The following is a 25,326-nucleotide window of genomic DNA, read 5'->3' on the forward strand; positions in this document are numbered from 1 at the left end:
TACTGTGGTTTTTGTGACATTAAAAAAGTCAAAATATAACATCTGCTTTAATGACTCTGCGCACAAGTGTTTTTTTTAATAAATTGGAAGCCAAGAATATTCCCATCACCAGAAAATACACGATTTGCTGTCATTTTAATTTACTAAATATTCTATTTTTATCAAATTATTTATCATAGAATTTATAAATAACATTGAATCTGTCACAGCTATAATAAAAGATGTGTACACGAAATCGAAGAGGCATTTGGCTAGAAATGTATTTTTATCGCCACTAATCAGATTTTTAAGAAGTTACTTTGAAAAATGTTACTTTTTCCATATTTTCCCCTCTTTTTAAGATTTATTTTATTTTATTTTATTTTATAATAAAAAACTTAGAAAACCTAACCTGGCAAAAATGTTTTTTTTGTTTCAACTGTTCTAAAGTTATAAAGACAAGAGAGAAAACAACATCTCAAACTTTGCCTTTTGGACTTTATTTATTATTTTGAAATTTATCCTACCTTTGTTTTACATTTGTACTTTTATGATATAGGGGCATCATAGGCAAAAATTATATATAATATTCACAACTATGTTTTCATTAGTTTATAATGACCTGAAAATAACAACTGTTTTCGTCATCTTACAGTGAGCCATCTATATCTACATATAGAGTCTGCCCGGTTGTTTCTACAGTAGCCCAGAACAGACAAATCAAATATTGGCCTAAATAGGGCCATTTGCTTTTTTGCATTTTCTCTCATTTTCTCCTAAACGCTTGGCACATGGGGAAGTTTAGGCTCTGCAACCTCACTGCTAGATACCACTAAATCCTATACACAACTTTAATAAAGACCCTTTCTAAATTCCTTAATTTCTTATTTTAAATCTTTGAAATTAAGTTAAAGAAAAGTTTTGGTAGGTTTTTTTGTTTGTTTATTTGTTTGTTTTGTTTTTTAGTTGTTGGTTGTTGTTTTTTTGCAGATTATTCTTTTCTTAAGTGTTTGTTGTTGTAGTAATAATTTTGGCCACAAGAGGCTGAAGTGCAACACTACCCCATGTTCTACATAGGACTAAAAGCATTTTAGTTAATATTAATTTCTCCATTCCCTCTAAACACAAGGTATATTGTGTGTTAGCAAGTTATACAATATTACAGTCATGTCTTTCTTTTGGTTTAGAATATTTTTTAATTGTTGCTAATCGGATTTTCTTTAAATGAAAAACCTGTTCCCTCCTGTATCAAGATTATTGTTTAAGGAACATAGAAAATTTACCCTGGCACACATTTTTCCATCCTTTGATTAAGTCATAAACACAGGAGAAAAAAAATAGATCAAACTTAGAAAATAAGTCACCTGAAACAAACTTACCTCTCAGGGTTTCCATAATGATGTATTTTGCACTTCATATATTATTTTGAATTTATTCTGTCTTTTATTTTTGTTTATTATACACTTAAAACAGTAACAAAATAGCTGCTACGGGTCAATGTATCAGGAATGATAGGGAGATTTTGCTGCATATACTCAGCTGAAATTATTTACTTTTAACTTTTTAAGTAATCTGAAAGCTTCTTTCACCACTGAATAATTCCCACCTCTCATCCTGAATGCAGATTCTTCTAATTTGTAAGCCATGTGGTGTCCGTCGATTAAATCAAAATTCATTCAGGTTTATGCATTTTCTTTTTCCAAAACAAAAAGCTAAGAGACTGGAAACTGAAATCTGAGAAGCATTTTCCATCTTGAATGTTCATCTTGGCTACATTTTTAAATCAATAAGGAGAGCAGACAGCAAGTATCCCTCCAAGTGCATAAAAACATCTCAGCTTTGCTCCTGGGTGATTTACAGAGAAAAGATTTTACTGAGCAGTTATGTGGAGTCATCACACTGCTCCTAAATATATGCCATACATTATGCCGTAGCATAATCTTATACAGTGATGATGAAATGAGGGTAACTTTGCAAAGGGGTGAATCTGATTTGCAACAAACAAAATGGCAGCATCTAACACACTTTCCCACTCAGCTTGTGACAGACCAAGTTGGATATTAGCGCTGAGCTTCCTGGCAGAGATGGCGAGACAGTCTTTGTTTGTGTAAATACTGCATATCCTCTCCAGTCTGTCTCCTGCAGGTCCTCTCTGGTGAGAACAGACTGGGAGATGCAAGTGGTAGGATACTGATCTAAAAATGCAGGAAACCCTTCATCTATTTGTGCCCTTCTTTATCTCATCTTCCTCATTTCCACTTATGCTTTAGTTTACAGCACTTCACAGTTTTGATCTGTTGGTCTAAATGTAAACTCTCTAAACACATTTCTAAGTGTTGATGTTACAGAATGATCCAATGAGTGCTAGAATCAATCACACACCTTGAGGACAATAGAGCATATTGTACGGATGATGGTTTATTATTTGTGATGGGATAGTGATGACATTTATTGCATAAAGGTTAGTGTGAAAAAACCAAAAACATAGACAAGATTTCTGTGTTTTAAATTCGCTGTAGGAGAAAGTCTATAGGATGAAACCCCCAGTCGCAGAGGATGTTCATTTACGAACTGCTGTATTATACAACCTGTACAATTATCCTGCATATAGTAAGAACAAGACACCAATAAAATCAAATATAATACATTCAAAGACATCAACGGAAACATACATTGCATAGGGACAAATTCACAATTTGTTGCACAAGGCTCCAGGAGAGAAACTGAAAAACTTAAATGCAATGCTGCCACCCAGTGGCCGGATCTCCTCATAACAGCATCCAAGCAGGACCTCTTTTCTCTTTTTCCTTGAATCCCTTCCAAAGGGAAAAATCCTAAAACAAGCTACATTCTCTCAATGTGTACACAAAGGCTCCTGTCAGATATATAACTAATGAATACAGTTTTACTCACACGTTTTATCTAGATGTGGTTGTAAAGTGATTATTCTTGAGTTACATTTTATGTTTGTTGACTTGCAGGTGTAGTGCAATCAGGTTTGCAGGTCAACAGATGGCTTTATATACGTTTACAGTCTCTGACATGGCTTTTGGAAAAAATATACATAGAAAACATATTAAATGGAAAGAGATATATCTTCCACAGTTGTTAAGGCACTTTACCGAAATTCACTGTAAATGCACTGCATGAAAACTTCCAATTTATAAACCGGCAAGCTTCACAGTTTTTTGCATATTAAAGGTCCAGTGTGTAGGATTATGGGGGATTAATTGGCAGACTTGAGATATAGTATAATGATTATGTTTTCTTTAGTGTATAATCACCTGAAAATAAGAATCATTGTGTTTTCGTTACCTTATAATGAGCCATTTATATCTAGATACAGAGCCGGTCCTTTTCCATGAAGTCGGCCATGTTGTTTCTACAGTAGCACAGAATGGACAAACCAAACACTGGCTCTAGATAGGGCCATTTGCATTTTCATGTCAGCCACTGTAGTTAGCAGCCTCTCTGCAACGAGCTTAACAGCATCGGAAAACAGATTTTATAATGTGCTTTATTCAGTGTATTTATCGTTTTAAATTGCCGGGTCTGTTTGTTGGAGAGGAAGAGAGCACTACGGATAATTTGGCTCCTGGTATAAACCTCCCTTAACATTAACACTGGAGGAATTCTAAAGGCCTTTGCACACTGAGTCATAAATTAAAAATTCATATTAATTTTTAGACGTGCAACAATTTCAGACAAAAAAACAGACTCAGGGCCAAATTCACAAAGAATGAACTGCGGCCGCTGATAGCACCTTGAATTGCACTTCACTTGTACCCGCAGTTTGCTCCGTCTTAATGTCCTATTCACAAAGGATATTGCGCTAATGATATACCAGCACAAACACGCCCACAAAGTTTGGCAGCTGAGTGCAGTTTGCCCCTGATTTGCCCCTGATTGCAATAAGCCACACATGGCAAAGTATAAATGCTGGCTTTGCGCCAAGAACACCGTGGCAGAACAATGGCAGACTTTGTTTGGCAAAGTACTGAATACTGTATACCCTCATGTAGTGATGTCTGCTGGTGAGTCAGTCTAACAGTGTCGGATGGGTTGAGGCTATGGATTTGACCAAGTTTGACCACTTTATCACTATTCCCTCTCACTTGTAGCTGTTTTTTCGTTATCTTTTGAATTTAATATGAATTATGGAACATTTTTTGTTCACGTTTGTTTCCCCCGTTTCATAAAATAAATGATTGAAAGTTGCTTTTGAAGTGCGTGACAGAAGTGCGTTTTGAGAACGACTGCAGACTGTCACCTGTTCAACGCATCAATATCTTCGGATGCCATTAAAGTAATAATGATTATAATAATAATGTCAAAATATTATTTACAGACTGATTTAACAGACGATCACTGCTGCCACGATCACTGGAAAGTCTGGGCGAGAGGCTTCCACAGAGGAGCGCCCAGTTTGCACCAGCTTTCTAAAGATGTTATTTACTTCACTCAAACTGCGTGTGGCTATTAGCGCTGGTGTTAGTGAATTAGACGTTATTTATCAATGAGGCTCATTTGCATTGAAAGGGGCAATTTTTGCGCCAAATATATGCATATTACCTCATTTAAATACGTATAAATAACACCAGACCACCAAGACGCAATCTGCTTGGCAGCGCAGTTAGTGGAGCATTTCACCCTCTGCGCGTGCTTTGTGAATTAGACGGTATCTGTTTGCTCCATTTTTACCGGTTTAGCGGCCGCAAAAGCCACGCAATCCTTTTGTGAATTTGGCCCTCAGTGTGCAAAATTTTTATCTGACTGCAATCTGCAGTTTTCACCACTAGATGCCACTAAATCCTACTCACTGTACCTTTAAGTTCTTGGTTTCTCTAGATGCATCTCTATTTTTTTTGCAGCAGGAAAGAGAAAACAGTTGGTTCTGCTATAGTCACAACCTGATCATATGATTAATCCAATTAATTGAATAGTTAGACGTGTTTCATATTTTGGTTTCTAATGAAATGTTTTTTCTCTGAATCATCTCAAATAAAGCATCATGTCATTCTCACTTAATAATCTCTTCATCTCTCTTAGTTTTTGGCTTTAACGGTTCAACTCTAACATAAAATGTGCAATAGCCAGGTGTCACACCTGTTACCCTGTTCTCATTTCAAAATTATTTTTCTTTTGCAGTTTGGTTTTTTGAGCTCGGCGGACAGATTGGTTCACAAACACTATCTGCTCACAGAGCTCATGCATGTCAAGCTTACGTGGTCCACTCACACATCTCAGTGTCTCATTTAGTTCATCCTCTGTAGTTATGTGTCAAGCTTCAGTGCCAGAGTTTGCATAATTATCTTGGCTCACATTCTGACCGCTTCAACTTCTTCCTAAACTGATCTTTCTGTTCCTACTGTTGGTCCTGAAGGTTCAGTTCCTCCTCGTCTCCCCTCGCCAGCTACTCTTTCTGGTTGTGAGTCTATACTGCCAGGTCATCCTGGCGAGCCCGGCTGCTGCTCCCGCTGGTCTTGCTCAGGCGGCGTTTGTCCTTCATGTAGCCGGAGTGCAGCAGAGGTGACGGGGAGCAGCTGTTGGGCAGCTCTGTGGGCGCTTGGTCGTATCTCATCCTCAAGAAGTCTTCCTCGTCCTCTAGGTTGTCGCAGCTGTGATGCCGCTCGGTGGCCAAGTTGACAGAGTTCTGCTGCAGCGCCATCCTGTTGTTGAAGGGATGAGAGGCCATAGAGGTCATGGGGTTCATGGAGCTCGGGGCTGCCAGGCACTGGCTGAAGTCAGGGGGTGGGGTGCAGGAGGCCGAGGGCCGAGGTGGGCTGTTTGGCTCCAAGTCTGTGGACACGGCCACAGTCACAGCTCTGTGTTTGCTCTTCTGCATCATCTTTTGGCGACACTTCCTGGCGCTCTTCCAACCAAGGTGGTAGAGCTCCAACACAGACAGCAGCAGAGACACACCGGCCACCACCAGCATGAAGATGATGAAGACGTTCTTTTCTGTGGGTCGGGACATGTAGCAGTTGACAGGGTTGGGGCAGGGCCAGGCCTTGCACAGGTACAAGGCCCTGAGGAACACCCCATAGATCATGTACTGCACCACAATAAATGTCACCTCCATCACTGTGCGGATCAGGATGCTCAGGATATAAGTCTGCAGCAGCGCTCCTTTTAGGCGAACACGGCCAGTCCCATCAGACGTCATTGTTTTTCCACTCTCCTTCTGCTGGAGGTACTCCTTCTCCTCCTCCAGGTCTCCTCCGCCTTCCCCTCTCTCCTCCCTCTCCTCCTGCTCCTTCTTGCGCAGCTTCTCCTCCCTGCGCACAATGTGCATGGCATGGCCCATGTAGATGAGGGATGGCGTGGAGACAAAAACGATCTGCAGCACCCAGTAGCGGATGTGGGCGATGGGGAAGGCGCTATCATAACAAACGTTGGTGCAACCGGGTTGCTGAGTGTCGCACAGGAAGTCGCTCTGCTCGTCGCCCCACGAGGACTCGGCTGCTGTGCCCAGCACCAGGATGCGGAAGATGAAGAGGACAGTGAGCCAGACCTTCCCGACTGAGGTGGAGTGTTCCTGGACCTCCTCTAGGAAATTTCCCAGGAGACTCCAGTCCCCCATCACTGCTCACAGGACAAACACACACCTGAGATACAAAGACTGGAGAGGGAGGAGAGGAAGGGCGGATGGAGGGTGCACTAGAGGTGGAAAGATGAAGTTACTGAGGGGGAGAACAGACGGAGCACAGAGGGGGTAAAGGAAAAAAGAGAAATACAGACAGATCAGTCATAGACAGTTGCAGTTCCTCTGACATGGAAGAAATAAGGTTTCTATAATATATTTATATAATATATTTTTATGTAAGTTGAGTAATTGGGGTGTAAGAAACATCACAAAGATTTTTTTTTTTTTTCTCAGAAATGTATTTTTGTTTTCTAATGTCCCTTCTGGAGGACATCAGGTCAGTCTTCTCCACAAAAAGGTACAATACATTACATGAATAAATTCTCATCTAAGAAATGTAATGTATGTAATGTAATGTAAAAGGTAAAGAGTGCTGCAGGGATGAGTCCTAAAACCTAGATATGAGTTAGCATTTTAGCGCTCCTGGTTCCCGTGTCTTGACATCAATGGGTTTTTTGAATGGGTTTTTGGTTAGATGCCTTAACTAAGGTCTTTCATGCTTTGTTTTTTTTTGTTTATTTGTTTGTTTGTTTTTGTTTACATAAAATAGGTCAGTAAAAAGCCCACCCATAAATTCTGAAGCCATAACGTGGCAACACCATTGCTATTACGTGGCTAAACAGGACTCCAGAATGTCTCCATGCTGAACATCGATTTACAGCCTCGATTTGGTGGTGACGTTGGAGTCATGCCACTGTGATGCTGTTTGTTTATAGTCTAATGTTAGCTTTTCACTTCTGGCGATTGCATTTAGGCTTCTTTTTTTTTTTTTTTTTTTTTAAAAAGTGTGTTTATTTGTTAAGATTATCTTGCTGAACAGAAAGTGAAAGTATCACAAGCTTTTGTTTGCCAAGGAGCTTATGTACCCTGGGTTTTAACAGATTTGGGAAAAACTGCGTTCTCCTACTCTGCACCTTGGACATGGAACAATCTTCAAAAAGATTTAAAATTGGAAACACTGCAACCATTGATGAATTTTAAGGGCATTATAAAGAAAATGTGGTGATAGAGACATGTGAGCATTTTTTTTGAGAGGCCACTATGGTTTAATAGTTGTTGTTTTATTGTGGATTTTTGTATTATATGTTGCATTTTAAATGTGTTCTGATTGGCTGCTGCTCGGCCAGGTCTGCCTTGTAAAAGAGATTTTCAATCCCAATGGGATTTCCTGGTTAAATGAAATGAATTAAATTAAATTAAATTAAAATAAAATAAAATAAAAATGAATGAAAAATAAAATAAGATTAAATTAAATTAAATTAAATTAAATTAAATTAAATTAAATTAAATCAGATCAAATCAAATTAGATCAAATCAAATTAAATTATTCTTTGCAATAACCCAAAATCCCCCCCAAAAAAATCCCATTGGCTTTTCAATGTTAACTTCTGTGTTGGCCTCCAAATAAACGACATCCCTGTAACACACTGTTGTACCTGCTTTTCACTGGTTTTACTTAGTGTGTGTGTGCATATGTGTGCATGTTGGTGTGTGTTATCAAGGCAAGTAATCTACATGTCTGACCCTTCCTTGGTAATATTTACAAAATCTTTTCCGCCTCCTTCAGTGCTCTCCTGTAATGGTTGAAATGAGAAAAGCAACTGTCCCCAACAAATGACATGTGTTAAAATGTGTATTTTGAAAGGCTTAACATTAAAATTCACTTTGAAAAACTTATTGTGATATAGTTAAAACTCTCATAAATAAAAATCAACATCATTATGAGGAACAAAAACAGTATATCTTCATCACTTATCTCCCTTACTGCCATTACCTCCATGTGTGCTACATCACTAGAAGGCCCAGGAAGTCTGTTTCACAGCACACCAGGGCTCAAACTGCCTGCGTGTATTGTGTTTGAAATAAAGGCCTCAGTGGCATGTTCCCCACAGCGCACAAATATGAATTGCTGGGTCTCAGGAGGATTTTCCTACAGATGAAATGACCTGGGCATGTGTGTGGCATCGTGTGTGTAAAAATAGCTTGTGAATTGCTTGAGGACTGGACACCATGGCATGAGAACAACCATTTTCCCATGAGAGGGTGAGTTAGAGGGAGAGGAAGTTTGGGAGTCATGTAAAAGTAAATAAAGAGGGTTGTTTAAAGAAAAATGATTCAATAATACGCTATGTGTGTGTTTGCATTCCTCATGTCCAGCTCCAAATTACGTATGACAGACAGTCAGAGAGGGTAACAGGCCACCACTGGGTAAGTCAAAGCTGGGAGACTTTGTCCTTTTAATGCTGTGACCTGCACGGACACTATCTTGCCTCTGGATCATGACCAGCAGACCTCACTCACAACGACAGCACAGCATGTCCCCTGTCCTCTCTGTGGTAATGAAAACCTCCCACAGGCTGCAATCTGGATCTATCTGTGAGCGTCAATCAGATCTCCCCATCTATCCTTCTGTGTGTGTGTGTGTGTGTGTGTGTGTGTGTGTGTGTGTGGTTTCACCTGCAGCATTAGTGAGAGTTGGGTGAGACCCAAACATGGCAGCGACAAGCTGGCGAGTCTCCGCCGAGAATGACCCTATAAGGCAGTTCACCAGACAGCTTTATGAGCGCAATAACTGACCTCCATCATTGAAGGGTTAAGAAAACCCATCAAGCTCTATCGAGGGGCGACCTCCGACATCTAAATGCACTGTGTCCCTTTGCCTGCTGGCAGCTTTTACTATGCAATTAGACATCAGAGACAAACGATTTATAACATACTGTAAGGAAGGAGGGCTGAAAGTAACAGTTTGACAGGTTTTTCCAACATGTCACACGTCTAAAGTTACTGCCCTACTTGGCAAGCGTATAGAAAACATGGTACACATTCCTCAAAAGCTGTGTGTTAAGACAAACTGTTATTTTAATGGTGAGCCAGGTAGGATATACAGAATAATCACTACAATCACAGAGTGTTAAAAAAGCCAAACAGCGAGATAATATTCTCTCTTACCACCTCTCATCTCCTTCCAAGTGTAATCCATGAGCAGTTGCTTCCATAATAAGTTACTCCCATTGTGTAGTCCACTGTGGAAGGCTGTGACTTGACTGGCTGACACTGACACTAGTTATGTGTGAGAGAGAGATGGTCTAAATGACCCTCAGTCTGTCTCTCTCCCTCCCTCAGTGACTCTATGAAGTATATATATGGCAATAAGATGGAAAATCAGAGAGTTGTGCTCTTTATCTGTGAAGCATGAAGAGGCGGGAAGCAAAACACCCCTATGAGAACATGTGGGAGAGGAAACGCTCGACCTCTGTCCACACACAAGGCTCATACTCCGATGCATAGTGCAGGAAAGTTTGGTGTGACACTTGCTTTCCAGCATGCACCATCTAATTCCCGCTAACGTCAGACTGGTCACAGTTGGAGACCAGTTGGATCATGAGTAAGTGAAGCGGGTCCTCGTCCCACTCAGGGAACTGGCTCTAAGCCCTCCTTGGATAAGGCTGATGATCTTTACTGGAAGTAAATCACAAACAGGCAGAGAGCTGGAGGAGGAAGGGAGTGAGAGTCCAACCAGCACAATAGCAGGAGGTACACGTTACTGAACGGCCGTGTTCTTATCAGCGAACACTGACAACAGGCTTTCCTCACCTGTGCAGACCCCACTAACAATACATCTCCCCCTGGACTAATTCAGAGTCAACCTTTGTGACAGTGTCATTATTTGAATAATGACACGCCTCTAAATGTTTCCATCAAGTACATAATATGGTCATTAAATCAATGTGATGACAAAACTACTTTTGTAAAACAATGTCTTTATTTTTAATCTTTTCCTTGACTCGTTAAATATGAAAACTTAAAAAGGAGTGAGGGTGTGCCAACCGGTCACCGGTGTGGAACGATGATATCCAGATCCTTTAGCAGCAATATCACCATGTAAAAATATTCTGCTACATTCAAAATGTTCATAATTCAAGTAAACGTACTCAGGCCTGCTCACAGAAATGGTGCATTTTTTCCCCCCACTGTCATGTACACTCATACCATTTTCAGCAGAGGGGATTTTCATGATGAAACATGCTACATTTTACAAAAGCAACAGTGAGTACAATGTTTATTTTTGTTGTTTTTATTAGTAATGGTGAAAAAAATTGTTATTATGCTTATATTTAGGACAAAAATGTTTATTGCTGGCCTCCATGCTCCTTCCCCCCCAGAAATCTTTTCAGTTTTTACTCCCTTACAATGTGTCAAAGGTAAAACAGTCAATGATGCACTAACAGTATGCTATGCAGGATTTTCCTAAAAAACAAACAAACAAATTTTCCTAAAAAACAAACAAACAAAAAAAAAACAACAACAATATATAGATTTAAACGTAAACCCTCTCAATTATCACTTATGACCCACTAGAACTGCGTGGCAGTGTATTTTGCTTTTTTCTCCTTATTTTGCTGTGTTCGGGTTGTTGTCGGGTACAGTGCACAGGTGAAAGGTAGCGACCAGGTGTCAGACCGTAAGCAGCAGGCATCCAAGAGCTCCAAGCTACAAAAAACCACAGACACAAACACAAACATAGCAAGGCAAAGTGCCAAGGCTGTGGTTGACTTTCACTTTTGCTGGCAATCCTGCTTACAGTCGCCTGCATAGTGGTCTTTACCTTTAACATGTCATCAGCATTTTAATGTTGTAGCTGGTCAGCTTCACACAGCTTTTGTTAGCTTGATCTATAAACAAGACAAAGAGTTTACAGTGTGCAGGTGGCTCTGTGTAGCATTCAACTCAAAGCACTGCTGTGTCTATTGAAAGTGCTAACATGCTAATGTCAGATTGACACAATGCTTATTACATTTACAGTCCAGTGTACAAGCATGATAACATTTGCTAAATACTGTAATACTGTATACTGTCTTAATATAAAGAATATTATTTGGGGCAGCAGTAACTTAGTCCATAGGGGCTTGGGAACGGGAGGGTTGCTGGTTCAAGTCCCTGTACGGACCAAGAATGGAGCGTGAAGTGGTAGCTGAAGGCACTGCCGACGCGCCCCTGAGCAAGGCACCAAACCCCCAACTGCCCAAGGCACCCGCCTGAGGTAGCCCCCCTGCCCTGACATCCCCCCATTTAATGCATGTACAGGTCCTGTTTGTGTGTATTTTGAGGTTGTGTGTATATACTATAGAGTGAAAAGATTCAATTTCCCCTTGGAAATCAATAAAGTACTTCCTCTTCTTATATAATAATAAAGTATTAGGGGATAAAATTGGCTAGGTGACAAGTTAAGGAATCACCAAAGTTATTACAATTCATCCTGAGGGGAGCATGAATGCCCCTTTAAGCTAATTTGTGATTTGTGATATTGAGCTATATAAATAAAACTGACTTAACTTGAATGTCTACATCAAATTTCATGGCCTGTTGTTGAAACAACTGTCTCAAAACCCTTTGCAAAGCTAGATGAAAGTTCAGTCGATCACTCACATGAGTAGGATTCATCCTCTGGGCACCATGAATGTCTACACAAGATTTAAAGAACCTCCATCCAACACTCCTTGCGATATTTTAGTCCAAGCCAAAGTGGATGGACCAAACCATGCTGCTATCAAGGCTAAAAATCTGATTTTAGAAGATGATGCTTTGTATGTGAGGTTGAAAAAATGTACTACATTTATCACTCACATGTGTAGGATTAAAAGTACAAAGTGATATAAAGTAGAAATTCTCAAAGTAAAGCAGTACACACACAAGTATCCATTCACAGTTGTGGGAATGGGAGCTTTAGACAAAAGACAAAGTGGACTCCAGATCAGCTGGGGACAGGCAACGGTCTCAGTCTCTTTCTCCTTCCCTCGACTGCTTTCCTGTTCTCAGAGGAAGCAATCTCAAACAATATGATTTCCGAAGGACAAAAGGAACAAGGTATTAAAGGCAGTGGGAGGCAGATAGGTTACAGCCCACATATTCCAATGAACCTCTGTGACTGTGAAAGCACCTTTTGCTGTTGGCTGTCTATCATACCTATGCTCCTGTTGGCTCTCTGGCAATAACCATGGATTTACTAGGATACATTGTGCCCTTTGCTGAGCGGTCTGGTTTGCCTGTAGACCATCATGGCTGTCATATTTGTTTATAATCTCTGTGGCAGAGTAATGGACAATCAGGTTAGAAGGTATTCAGAACGGTGAACTGCGCAAGTGGGGTATTATGCACCTCTGAGTTATTTCTCTTTGACGTTATATCTGAGTCTGTCTGTGAGTGTGTTTGAGTGTGTTTGTGTGTGTGTCCTGCACAGAGGAGGAGTGTTGGGGAGAGTTCCATGGAAACAAAGTATTAAGTGTTAGAGAGATATTATGATAAACTAAGCAGGAAAGTAGAGTCCGTATGAATTGCAGCCAAGAGCTACAGTCATTTCACCACTTCAGTGTCAACTCAAACTTAAAGGGATTCTTCACCTACAAAATGATCACTTGGGGAGCAATTCTCAACCTGCGTTACATTGAATATGTGAAGAAAACTTTGCCTTTCTGGGATGCCTCCACAGTAAACAAAGAATCTAAACCAAATCTAAAGGGGGCCACGTTTAACGGCACCAAATATGGGTCAAACTGATTCAAACTTACAAACCCTTGCTTAAGTCATACAGTATAATCGAAGTCCCATTTATCCTGTTGTATGCTCAGTACTTCCCAAACACATGTATTTTTTGCTAAAGTCTTACTATTTAAACACTTAAGCCCAGTTCTGACCAAAGATTCGCGACAAGACGAAACCGTTTTAGAACGTTGCAGAGAAAAGTTGCAGTGGTGTGAACTGGCCGTCTGAGCTCGACTCAAGCCGGCTGATGGTGTCACCTACAACTCCGCTGGTCAAATCACTGACGGCTGGTTTTGGAACGTAAGGCACATCACCTATTAGCCAATGGTAGTGAAGTTTCAGGATCAATTCAAAATGGCCATGGTTGGCATGTTTGCTTGCTGCGATAGCTGCTCCGTCCCCTCCGAGCCCTCTGTATCTGATGCCAGTTTTGTTTATGGTTTTCGCCGTTTTGTCACTCCTACAAATGCAGCTGCAGCCAGTATCTCACTATCACTATCCTCATTCATATTTCAAGAAGCTACAAATTATATTCAGCCCAAAATAAGCCTGAAAAGCTGAAAATCAGAACAGAAGTACAGAAAGTTATGATACACCATCTCATCTAGTTGCATCGGCATGAACCGGCAGGTTTTTAGAACTTTGCAGAACGGTGCATTGCAAGTAGGTGCATGTTTCAACTTGTCTCGTTGTGAATCTTTGGTCTGAACTCTTTGGTCAGAACTCGGCTTTCCGCCTTACAGCTCATTCATTGGCCAGGAAGTGACAAGCGCGTGTGAGCGACAGCAAAACCTCTGGCCAATGAACAACCAAGAGATTTAAACTGTAAAGTTTTACCAAAAATGAATGTATTTGGAAGGTACTGGATTCTTACATTCACCACGGAGGCATGCAAGGAAAACAATCACGAATTCAAGGTAACACAGGGCGAGTAGTTGATACACAAATTATCATTTTGGGGTGAAGTATTCCTTTAAAACGCACTAACTGAACGTGGTTGTATTTAGCTTTCCAGAGCAAGAACTGAAACTGAGTCAGACTGGATAGCAGCCAGGCAGCTCAGAGACGTGAAGAGAGAAATAGCAGCTACTAAACTGCATCACTGTGAAGTGACAGCTGCTGCTGCGACTCGCTGCCGAGCAACAGGAATAAATGCTGTGTGTTTTCTCTCCCCTGCAACACAATTAATCCTCCAGTGTGTTGGGCCTGCCTCAGTGTTGCCTTAGAGGGCAGTGACTCTGGTTCAAGAATCAGTTGGGACTGTGGCAGCGCCTTGAGCTGGAGAAAACCCCTGGATGAAGTTTTATAGGATCATTAAGTTGTGTTTTTATTGCTGGCGTATGGAGTAACGGTGTCAGATTTATGTATCTCGCAGAATCATTGAGTATAGTTTTAACTGAGTCATAAGAGTGCAGAGATACATCAATGTAGTCTTTAGTTTTAAATCTCAGACAAAGCACTGATGATTAAATCTCTCTTCTCTATTTGAGTCCTTTTGTTTAAACACTAGCTGGTTCCCCTCAGCCTGCAGTGTATCCACGGGCCAGGAACAACAGGGGGCAGGGTTGATTTAAACATTCCTCCAGTGATCTGCACCTTTCAGCGCTAAGCCCTGTTTGACAGACTCTGGATCCTCATCGAGGACCAGGATACACTGCCCGCCCTGCACTGTCCCCATAAACACAAAGACGATTAGATGGTGAGGTATACATTTTCCCGGCCTGTTTTTCTTTAATGGAACATGTTTACATTGGTGCAGGAAAAAGGGTTGCAGCGGTGTTGGGCATTAAGTACAATAGTGTTATTATGTGTGTGTGAGAGGAGTAAATTTCTCAGCAATCTCACAAATGATCTCAACATGCCGGCTTAAAAACTGCATTACCTGACATACTAATTAATCGTTACATTAGAAAGTAAAACACAGTTAGAGAAGTCATTTATTTCCTAGAAAATTCTATTTGACATATTGAGCCACACAGGCTCACATTGGAGGGGCCCGAAGTTAGATTCTAAAAAAAATTGTGGAGAGCCAAATTTGGGCGGCTGGCCTCAGGAGATTCTGATGTAGGGTATTTTAATAGCTACACGGCCCCATATGTGTTCCACATCAGAATAAATGATGTGTATTTGAACTGTATGGCTGCATTATCTCTGCTGTGAGTGGATTAGAATAGCAAAAAATGCATTTTTAAGAAATTTATTACATGATTAATATCTAAATATTTGTGTCTGGTGCTGTTTTTCTTTTAAGGTTTTGACCTTGTCATCCAAAGGTTTGTATTGTAAGCTCCTTAAAAGGGTGGTGCTATAATTTTTTGTCTGTGATTTCTCTGATACACCATCTATTTTAGACAATTTGAATACAGGCGATGTTTGTGGCTGTATTTCTTCTTTATTGGCTTCTTTATATTCATACAATTACATTTTCTTTCTAATTCTAAACTCCAACCCGATTTTTCTTTTTTTTCATATATTATAAACACCTATCTGTGTATTGTATATTATTATCTGCGTATGGTAGTTTTCTTTATTATTACTAAATGCATTTTAGCCAGTATAAAGTTCATTTTGTGTACAATATTACCTGTACTTTTAATTGTAGGCATATGGTGCCAAGCTGTGATCACTATGGTACTTGACTTAATGAGTGATGTAAATCTGCAGTGGGACCTGACTGGCTCTCACAGGTCAGGGGTCAGCAACCTTTACTATCAAAAGAGCCATTTTCAACCAAAAATAAAAATTAAAAAAATATATATCTCGAGCCGCAAAACATATTTGAGTCTTATTATGAAGGTAACACAGACTAAAAAAGCCTATCAACATTACTAATAGGTCTAAACAGGCATTCATTGATATGTTTTAGCACAAGGTGGCTTGTCACATTTGGTAAGAGTTGGTGGTGAAAGCAAATGAATCTGTCCACCAATTATTAATGTCTCTATTTTTGTCTGAGACTTTTACATTTTTGGATTTGGAGTCCATAGCTAGCCTCGCTACAGAGATTCAAGACTAGCCACCACTATTGAGGCTCATTTAAACATGACCCAAGCAACATTTAGAGGAGAAGGCGCCAGGCCGTAGATGTAGGTGACAAAATGTTTAACTTTTTTTTTTTTTTTTTAAATTCTGTGTATAGGCTTCACATTTTTACATTTAGAGAATGTAAGAATTTCTTTGGGCCTACAACAAAGGATTACATTAAAATGGATTAATTAAAAAAAAAAAAAAAACGCTATTCATTTCCATAGAATTTTTCGGAGTCACAGGTTGCCTCGTCTCTCCCAGTCCTTACTGAAACATTGTTCTTATTCCCAATACATTTCCTTCTCTTGCATGTGTAGCAGACAGAGTGCAGAAATTATTTGTTCAATGATAGTTGGCCCATGGTCTTCTCCTATGCACCTGTCGACCCCAAAAGTTTTGCACTTTTTGGTTTTTCAAAATTAAGTGTTTGACTATACTAAAAACTCTTAATCATGTTTCGCCAACTTTCTTCTTTTTTTTCTTATAAAATGTTTTAACAATTTTTTTTCCAAGATGTGAGACACCATTGTGAGGTGTAACCTAAGTAAATAACTAATAATGCACTATGCAAATTAATAAAGACAGCGCAAATAAATTAAAACAAAACACTCACACAAAAACCCTCAACGAGGCAGCAAATATTATATCAGAGATAATAAAAAGTGACTAAATAAAAACATTGATATACTATCCAGACCCCCTTCCAAGTCCATAAATTTCAATCCATCTATACTTCTAAGTTCATATTTTTCACAGCCAGTTCACTGAACAATCACAATTAAATTCATGAATAACTGCCTTAATTTACTTGACACACATTGATTTAACCAGAATTTCAATGGCTAGTGAGCAGTTTCATCTGAGAATCGGGTTCTGCTTTATCAAAAATAAAATGAATTTTTATTTCATGATAATTATTATCATTATTATGTTCTCTCATTTAAATCTTGGACAATATATAACTACGTAACCTTAGATATTCCATACTGTATGTACGCACTGATCTCGGAAGAAATAGTTTCAGGTATTGAGCATATGAACTGCAAATTTCCCTCAAGCAAGAATCATTTACTTCCCTTGGAGATACTAAAGATTTATTATATGAAGTCTTGTGTGATTTCTGTAAGGTTTTTGGCTCAATTGTTAGTTATCTGACTCTATAAATGTTTTTTCTCTCCTGAAAAAGAGGCTCTCTAACCAAGCCACTACGGGAGATAACCTCAACATCACAGCTGATATTAAATGACCCCAAACAAAAACCTCCTGCCAGGAGCTCCACAACCAAAATATATTTGCCGGTAACAGTTCACTTTGCAGTGTTGTGACAGCTCAGCAACGTTGGTGCTCACAGCGGAGCACGAGGAAAATGTCAAACCAGCCATACCACTGCTCTGTGCTAACACATTTATACACTTGTTGCATCAGTCTCAGCTGACATCAACAGACCTGCATGCAGGATGCCAAACATACCCGGGCTGCGGTTATTCAGCTCGGTGATTGTTATTTTTGCTCTCTGGGTGATTGGAGCCATTTCATAAGGTTATTTAGGGAATAATGGAGTGAGTAATGGAAATAAGTGAGGTGTATTTATTTGCTCATACGTGTCAAAGCTTAAAAGGCACGCATTATTTACGAAGCATGGCTTTTAAACTTGAACTTCAACACGTGTGGTTAATCCCAGCATGCACTGCAGCAACTGGACTGCAGGAGTGGCGTGCCTATCTCTCCCAAGTGTGCCAGGATTGCGATCAAAGCTGAGTGTGTTTAAGTTTAGTGGTGTTAGCGTGGTGGAGGGGTCAGTTAGTGTGACCTACAAAGTGGCTCTGAAGCGAAATGAGCAAGGGGGAGAGTTTCCCACTCATGTGAGTCACCTGTTGCCTCTGCTTCCAGGCCAGAATGGATCTGGGCTGCCATATATCAGTCACAGCAGCAGAAGCCTGCGGGCCGATGTGCTGCCTGCTACCTTACATGGCTGTCTGGCTCTTCATCTGCCCACTACTGTACACAGACCCACAGCCCTGTTATGATCTATTGTTTAGCTGCATATGGCATTACACTGGAGCCCTCAGGCCAGACAGCTGCAAGGTGTTTCATGGAGGAAAATTCTCACTAACACACTCCCGACTGAAATTCCTGGATGGCTGCTATTTCTGGAGGGTGACAGAGTTTATGCGTGGCTTGTTTAGATCTTTTTTTATTTTGAAGACTATCTTCATTGTCAGTGACGTAAATTTATCCTTAGCAGGAACACAACATCATTCGATTAGTCAGCCTCTAATTTTTTATCTTTAGCTGGGAGGCGTCTGCACACAAATCTCAACCATTGTTTAGCGTGTTATAGTTTATGAACCGACATAAAGTCTTTTGTACGACTGAGCCGGGAGTTGGGATTCACGCTAATGTCACAGCTGTGGTTATTTGTCAGTGCCGATGTCACTGATAAAGACTCAAAAATATTGAGGTTGCTTTGTCTGAGATTTGAGTTTTTGTAATCTTGTCTAGAGTCATATATATCTGTTTTCTGAAGAGGGCTGCAGGAGGAAAGTAAGTTAGTTTCAAGGTACTTGTACTTTACATGAATATTTTTAATTTCAGCCACATTTTACTTGCACTTATCTGCATTTCTAGAGAAAATAATGCTTTTTACTACACTACATTTATTTGTTACCTCCTATTTTTCGAATTAAGACGCAAAAAACCCACATGAGCACGTAAAAGACACACTGTCAGCTATGCACATTAAATTAAATTATCCATCAGTATATAATAAGTAGAATCAGCTTCATGACAGCCAGCTACAACATGCAAATGCTTCTCACATATCAGTGCATAGGTAATAACAATCAAGTGGTAAAATATATAATAACTTAACAGTGATCACGGCCATATTACCTGCATACTAAGTAGTTTTTTGTTATACTTAAAATACCCTACTTATTGCTGATATTACGACTTCTTAAGCATTCCGGTTGCAAGACTTGACACTGTGATACTGACACTTTTACTTAAGTAAAGACTCTGAATATCTCTCCCACCACTGCTGAGATAAGGCTTTATATAATTTAAGATAAAAAGATTGCCTCGGACTTATCAGTGTGTGGCTTTCACCCTCTTTAGCATGCATCTTACTTCTGCTGTTTGATGCATTTTCTAGCGTTCATTTCCATTTTGCTGACACATTTTTGCTAACACAGTTTGTCAATTCAGATTAATGAACTTCTGTATGAACAGCAGAGTTCACAACTCCTCAAACAGTATGCACATTTTGCTGGTGGCTCTCTGTTTTTAAGGTCTCCAGTGCTGCACTTTGTTTGAATGTATTTGTCTCTTATGAGAGTTATGAGCAGAGAGGAGGGAGAAGGAGACAGACAGAGCGAGATGAAAGGAGTGAGAGCGAGCAGGGTGACAGATGTACCTCTCTCTAACACACATCAGGCAACCTATTCCATCGTCCAAGCCCTGAAGATATCATCTCCCTCTAGGAGACTTCATCGCTAAGAGGCTTATAGTTGTTCTGCAGTAGGATGCTCACAATGTTTACTTAAATGTCTGCATCCTTTTAGTCCTTCACTTGAGCAAGAGTTTTGTGAAAGCTTACCTGCTTTTCTGCTGTGGGACAGGACGTCTGGAAGGATCGAGTATCGGCTCCTTATCTGTCCCCTGATGAGACAAGTCTTCCTTTAACTCAGTGGACAAATGGCAGGTGATGATGCGATGTGAGATGTGAGCAGACCACCACAGGCTCAGCGCGATGGTGGGACTACCTTCTTCTTCTTCTTTTGAACATCAACAGGAGCTGGCTCTGGAGGACGGCATCTGAGCTCAGTGTTGTCCCAACACCACACTGTTAGTTCACGCAGGGGGCACAAGAAGAAAAGCAGGGGCATCACAAGAGAGTGTTTCCCCCCACGGCCCTCCCTTCTGTCTCTCCTCCTCCATCTCCTCCTCTTCCTCCCCATCCCCCCCCCCCCCCCCCCCCCCCCTTTCTTCTTACATCCCTGGTGCTCTATTTTTTGCTGGGAAGCATTCTTCGGCAACGGGAGGGGAAGTGGAATTGTTTTCTGGGATCAGTGGCAATTCCGCTCAGAGTAAACTTCCAGAGTGCTCTTATTTACTGTGTGGTCCTTCAGGTTTACTGTGCTCTTGTCTGTGTTGCCAGGTTGTCACAATGAAAGTCCTATAGTACTAGATTTAAAAAAGTTTATTACACACTCAATTCTATAATTTTTATCCATATTTTAATCTATCTATCTAAAAAATGTGATTTCAGCTTGTTTTTGAGACTCAAGCATCAACACAAAGAAACATTCATGAAGTCAGGGGTTACATTAATGGCTTTCATCGAAATACTGTACCTGCTTTGTTTATCTGTTTGTCTCTCTGGCCTCGTTCACGAGGTCTGAAACCACTTGCTAAAGTCTGTGATGCGAACAAAGAGTCACAGACAAAAATCAAAGAGCTCATCTTACTGTTCCTTCCTTTCTTCCTTCCTTCCTTCCTCCTCTTTTTCTCGTGCCACATAAGGTGTAAGTTGAACCCAGGTCAATCTCTCTGCTCCGCAGCGTGCCTGCAGATACATGCTGCATTATATAATGGGAATCTTTTAGGTTTGATTTCTCCTTGCCGAAGGGCCAACGTGCATTCAAATGGCTGTAATTATGTGGTGGGGGCACACAGTATGTATGAGCACTCACACATGGACGATGTATGTTCACAAATGTGACTTTAATGCTACGTTTGCATCCGTCCTTGATTTGTCCAACATTACATCTATCTTCTCCTTAAACTGTGTCAGATTTAACCTCTGGATTTTGTTCCCATCCAGGTTTCACTCTAAAGGTATGATTTAATATTTTGGAAAATAGGCTTTCTTGCCGCGAGCTAGATGAGAAAAATGACTCATTCTCATGCTCGCCTAGTCAAAGGGAAGGTGCCACCAGAAGCTGGTTCGCTCAGCTCAACACAATGTTTCCATAATTTTACCAAGTAGCTACTTTAAGCCATAACTAAGTTGTTTTTGTGTCTAAACCTAAACAAAGATTCACCATCAACCCAGTCGTCAGAAGAAATGTTGGCATTGTATGTCTCTGCAAACTACAGATATGTCAAATTTGTATGTTTTTATGTAGCAGATGCGCTAAAGCTTTGTGCTTCTTTCTGTTTCATCAACGGTTAGGTTTAGGCACAAAAAACACTTGGTTATGGTTAGAAAAACATCATATTTTGACTTAAAATACCTGGTTTAGTACTTACATTTAAGTAGTAATAGATTGAGCATCATAGAGTTACTGGTAAATTATTATTTCACTGTCATTTATGGCACTTTGTATATTGTTTCCTCTGTATTTTCATGTGGTGTTTACGTGGAGTCATTGTGTTCCCTTGGTTATGAGCTCATTGGTTCCTACCTGCCCTTGTTTTGGTGACAGATATGAGTGATACACAAGAGTGACTGCCTCTTGTTTAGTCTCTATATACAGATTCTACATTCAGTGAATGTAGAGTCTGTAGGCAAACCCCGGAGATCTTGCCTCTGGAGGAAGAGCGGAAGAGCCCTGGTTTCCGATTGTAGGCTGTTTGTAGTCCGCGTGATATTGACCAATCACGTTGCAGTTGTTGCCAGGTTAAACGGTCCGTGCGGTGAACTAACGAGGCGGAACATAATCGGCGTCACTGCAAACTCTGAATCCATCGCAATGGTTCAGCATATTTACTTATATATAAACAGAAGTCGGAAACGGAAATTAGCCTCCTCCACCCAAATCAAACCGGAATGCCAAAAAATCGGGGCTCTGCCCCCAGAGGCTGTATCGCCATCTGCCGGAAGCCAGACGCCGAATACAGTCGATAGGTTCCGAGAATGCCTCTTGCTTAACAGTGAAGAGAAGTTGCTGTATTCCCTATGTTGGGATGTGTTAGTGCTGTCGTGCCGTGTTGGTAAAAAATTAAATGAAGAGGAAGAAACAGATAGCCTGCTTATACCGACAGCCTGGAAGAACTGGGGAACTCCAACAATCAAGAAAAGAGGGTTACATTGGGCAGTGTCCTGGCAGGAAACAGCAATGTCTCAGTTAAAAACAAACACTTTTTGTGCACTGTTACTTGCGTTAGATACGTTCCTCAATTATACGCATAATAGGCTGATAAAAAAAAAAAAAAAATGTGCCAATAACAGCAACACCATTTAGTGCACTCATGGAGAGGCTCGTTAGCCTGGGCAGTCATGTTCAGGTTGCCTGAAAACTGATTTCAGGATCTCCTCTCATGTAGTATGACAGTTGCTTTAGAGATGAACTTGTCAAACAAACTGGATGAATCTACCATAAAGCCACTCCTTTGGTGAGCCAGTGAGTCTGACTGATTATGTATGTGTCATTACTTTGAGTAACGACTCTAACCCTAATCCCCAGGGGAAAACAGCAGCAGGTTGCTAAAAAACACTCATGTTTGGTGTCTTAAATGCTAAAAAAAACAACCAGTTTTGTTATTTGTTGTTCTCAAACGGTGGTCTGCAGCTTGGCATACCTCCCTATGACATTATCAGCTCATATACTACCTCACTTTAGAAGTGTTGATATGATACGCATGAAACGTACAAATGCAACATATTCGTGGTTTGCAGAGACGCACAATGCCAACATTTTCCTCTGGTGACTGAGCTGCCACTAATATCAGGAAATGGTTTTATTTTTGAACGGCCATCTTGTCATTCTGGCCAGCATGGACCAAGGATGTATTTCATCGTTTGACTCAAAAGCTTGTTGTTTTTTTTTCACCTTGTATCAGAGCCATGCGAGCTGTTTCAACCTGTTTCTAGTCTTTATGCTAAGCTAACCTAATCGGCTCCCAGCTATAAATTTATGAACATACATGAGAGTGGTGTCAGACTTCTTATTTAACTCTAAGCAAGACAGTGATTAAGTGTTTCGTCCCAAATGAAATCCCAAACTATTTATTTCGTGATGATGTCAGTTTAGGGAACACTGATTAATGTTCTAGGCAAATCAAAGATACCCCTTATTCTTGATCTTTTCAGATGTCATGGCTTAATGTGCGATCTGAATGGCTAAATTCTCCTCTCCAACAACTGCGCCTTTGACCATGGAGCAGAGCAAATGTTTTAGCATGTATAAATAGCATTAGAGACCAAACCAGTCAGTATCTCATGACAAACCTTACTAGATCTAAGGCCAGGATCTGTGACACTACCACCTCATCTCTGCTGTATTGCTGCAAAAACGTTTAATCTGGTTATCTTCTGGTCTTTATTGCTCTGACAAGACAGAGCCTCTTTGTGAAAACTGTGTCAGGCCGCGACATCAGGGACAAACGCTAAAACACCTTCTTTCCTTTAGCATCCTAAAAAGGTCTGCAGTCGTCTGTAAGAATTTCCTGTGATTTCCGAGTTTCCTTAAACAAAAGCCCACGGAGCACCTAACATCCCCTCAGGCCTCTCAGTCAGCGACACCGTTTAATGGAGTGTTTGAAGGGATGGAAAGCTGTTGCTAATTCCTAATTACGTAGCCTTCCTCAGTTTAAAGTCTACTCTGACGTTTCCATTGTGCTGCTCATCAGGGTGGATTTAGAAGTGGAACACCATTCACGCAGAATAACAGCGTGAAGTAATTTGTAATAAAAAAAAAAAAAAAGCAATGTTCCACGACTTCACTTAATCTCATCACTTACAGCTTCTCGGCAGTGCCAGGATGAGGTCTGAATATGTGTGTGTGTGTAACGTAGAGATCAAGAGAAGGGAGACAACTGTGTGTTTATGTGTGCGACTGTGTGTGAAGGTAGTGCATGTGTTCTTGAGTGATGGAAAAAGCCCACACTGCCAGTATGCATTAGTGTAACCCACCCCGCCCACCCAACAGCCTGACCCCTGCCTGCTATTCTGCTCACGACTGACACAAACCCATTTCAGCCCTGCCTCGCCCGTGTCCAAAGGAAGCCAGGCTTGATGGACATGTGCTCCTGAACAATTTTCATGAACTCATGAACACCCTCAAACTCATGACAACTGATATGACAATAAAAGGAGGAGAGAAACTCAAGGTTGTTTATGTTGAGTGCACATACTCATTGGTATACGTCAGCATAAACTACGCTGACATCACTGACAGGAATGGTCCACAGCAATGGCATGTTGTTGAGGCAGACTTCCTGTCAATCAGGCACATTAACTGTACTTTGTAATGACTGGTGACACAAAATTAGTGTCACACATTCAATATCTGACCAAATGTCTCCTGGGTCCTGGGTTTGGTTGTTTAGTAATAGCAAGGAAAATGTTTTTGTAGAAAGATGTCACAAATAAATAAATTAATAAATAAAATATGTTTATGAAATTTCATCATAATTAGCATTATGAATTCTTGAGTTATGGATGAAAACATTGTTTTGAGGGGTCATAGTGACCTTTGACCACCAAGTTCTGATCAGTTCATTGTGCCTCATTGAGAAAATTCCCTCTGGTGTTCCTCAGATATCGCATTCATGATAATGAGATGGACACAAGGTCACAGTGACCCTTGACCATCAAATACTATTTAGGTCATTGTTAAAGCTCCAGTAGGCAACATTGTTTTGGTATAATTGAGTAAAAATTTTATAATATCCTCTAAGCATAATGTAAATCAAGTGGTCTGAGACAAACAATAGGTTTCTGCACCTCACCATGGCTCTGTGTTCAGCCTCTAAAGAATCAGAATCGTGCCGATGTGCACCAACCAATCAAAGGTCAGCTCAGACCACTGCGTTCCTATTGGCTGTTCTACTGCATATGCGCGTTCCCGTGCTGCCGGCAGAAGGGGAGAGCAAGCTGCAATGGCAAACAGTGCACCAGGTAAAATAGCTATTCCAGCACAGCAACTGCCTATATGGCTAAACAACCCAAAAAAAGGAAGACAGAACTCGGTTCCCGAGAGCCCCGGAGGGAGGGGAAGGGTGAGGTGGGGCCGGGCCTGGCTGGAGGGCACGAGGGTCGGCCGTGGGAGCAGACCCAAGGGCTCTCTGCGGAGAGGGAGAAATAGAACCAAGTAGGATAAAATACTTGCGTGCTCATCTGGTAGGAGGGGCTCAGGGCGGAGACGAACGAAACCTAACTCAGATGACACTCAAAAATCAACTGTTTT

The 25,326-nt window shown here is 40.6% G+C and overlaps 1 protein-coding gene across 2 annotated transcripts; it reads right to left on the minus strand.

Moving 5' to 3' along the window:
* Window positions 1-2,377: 2,377 nt before the first annotated feature.
* gja5a (gap junction protein, alpha 5a) lies at window positions 2,378-20,042 on the minus strand. Of its 2 annotated transcripts, XM_078174542.1 has the most exons (3): window positions 19,791-20,042; window positions 9,083-9,157; window positions 2,378-6,662 (listed from the first exon to the last, which is right to left on the minus strand). In XM_078174542.1, the coding sequence occupies exon 3, from the start codon at window positions 6,560-6,562 to the stop codon at window positions 5,414-5,416; it is 1,149 nt and encodes a 382-aa protein (XP_078030668.1). In that variant the 5' UTR covers window positions 6,563-6,662; window positions 9,083-9,157; window positions 19,791-20,042; the 3' UTR covers window positions 2,378-5,413. The 2 variants fall into 2 exon arrangements, with proteins under 2 accessions (XP_078030668.1, XP_033472481.1); XM_033616590.2 differs by lacking the exon at window positions 9,083-9,157.
* Window positions 20,043-25,326: the final 5,284 nt, after the last annotated feature.

This window comes from Epinephelus lanceolatus, chromosome 14 (genome assembly GCF_041903045.1).
Source record: "Epinephelus lanceolatus isolate andai-2023 chromosome 14, ASM4190304v1, whole genome shotgun sequence".
NCBI classification, from domain to species: domain Eukaryota; kingdom Metazoa; phylum Chordata; class Actinopteri; order Perciformes; family Serranidae; genus Epinephelus; species Epinephelus lanceolatus.

Bases quoted from the DNA above. Each gene is read 5' to 3' on its own strand.
- gja5a (XM_033616590.2), bottom strand. From the start codon at position 6,562: ATGGGGGACTGGAGTCTCCTGGGAAATTTCCTAGAGGAGGTCCAGGAA.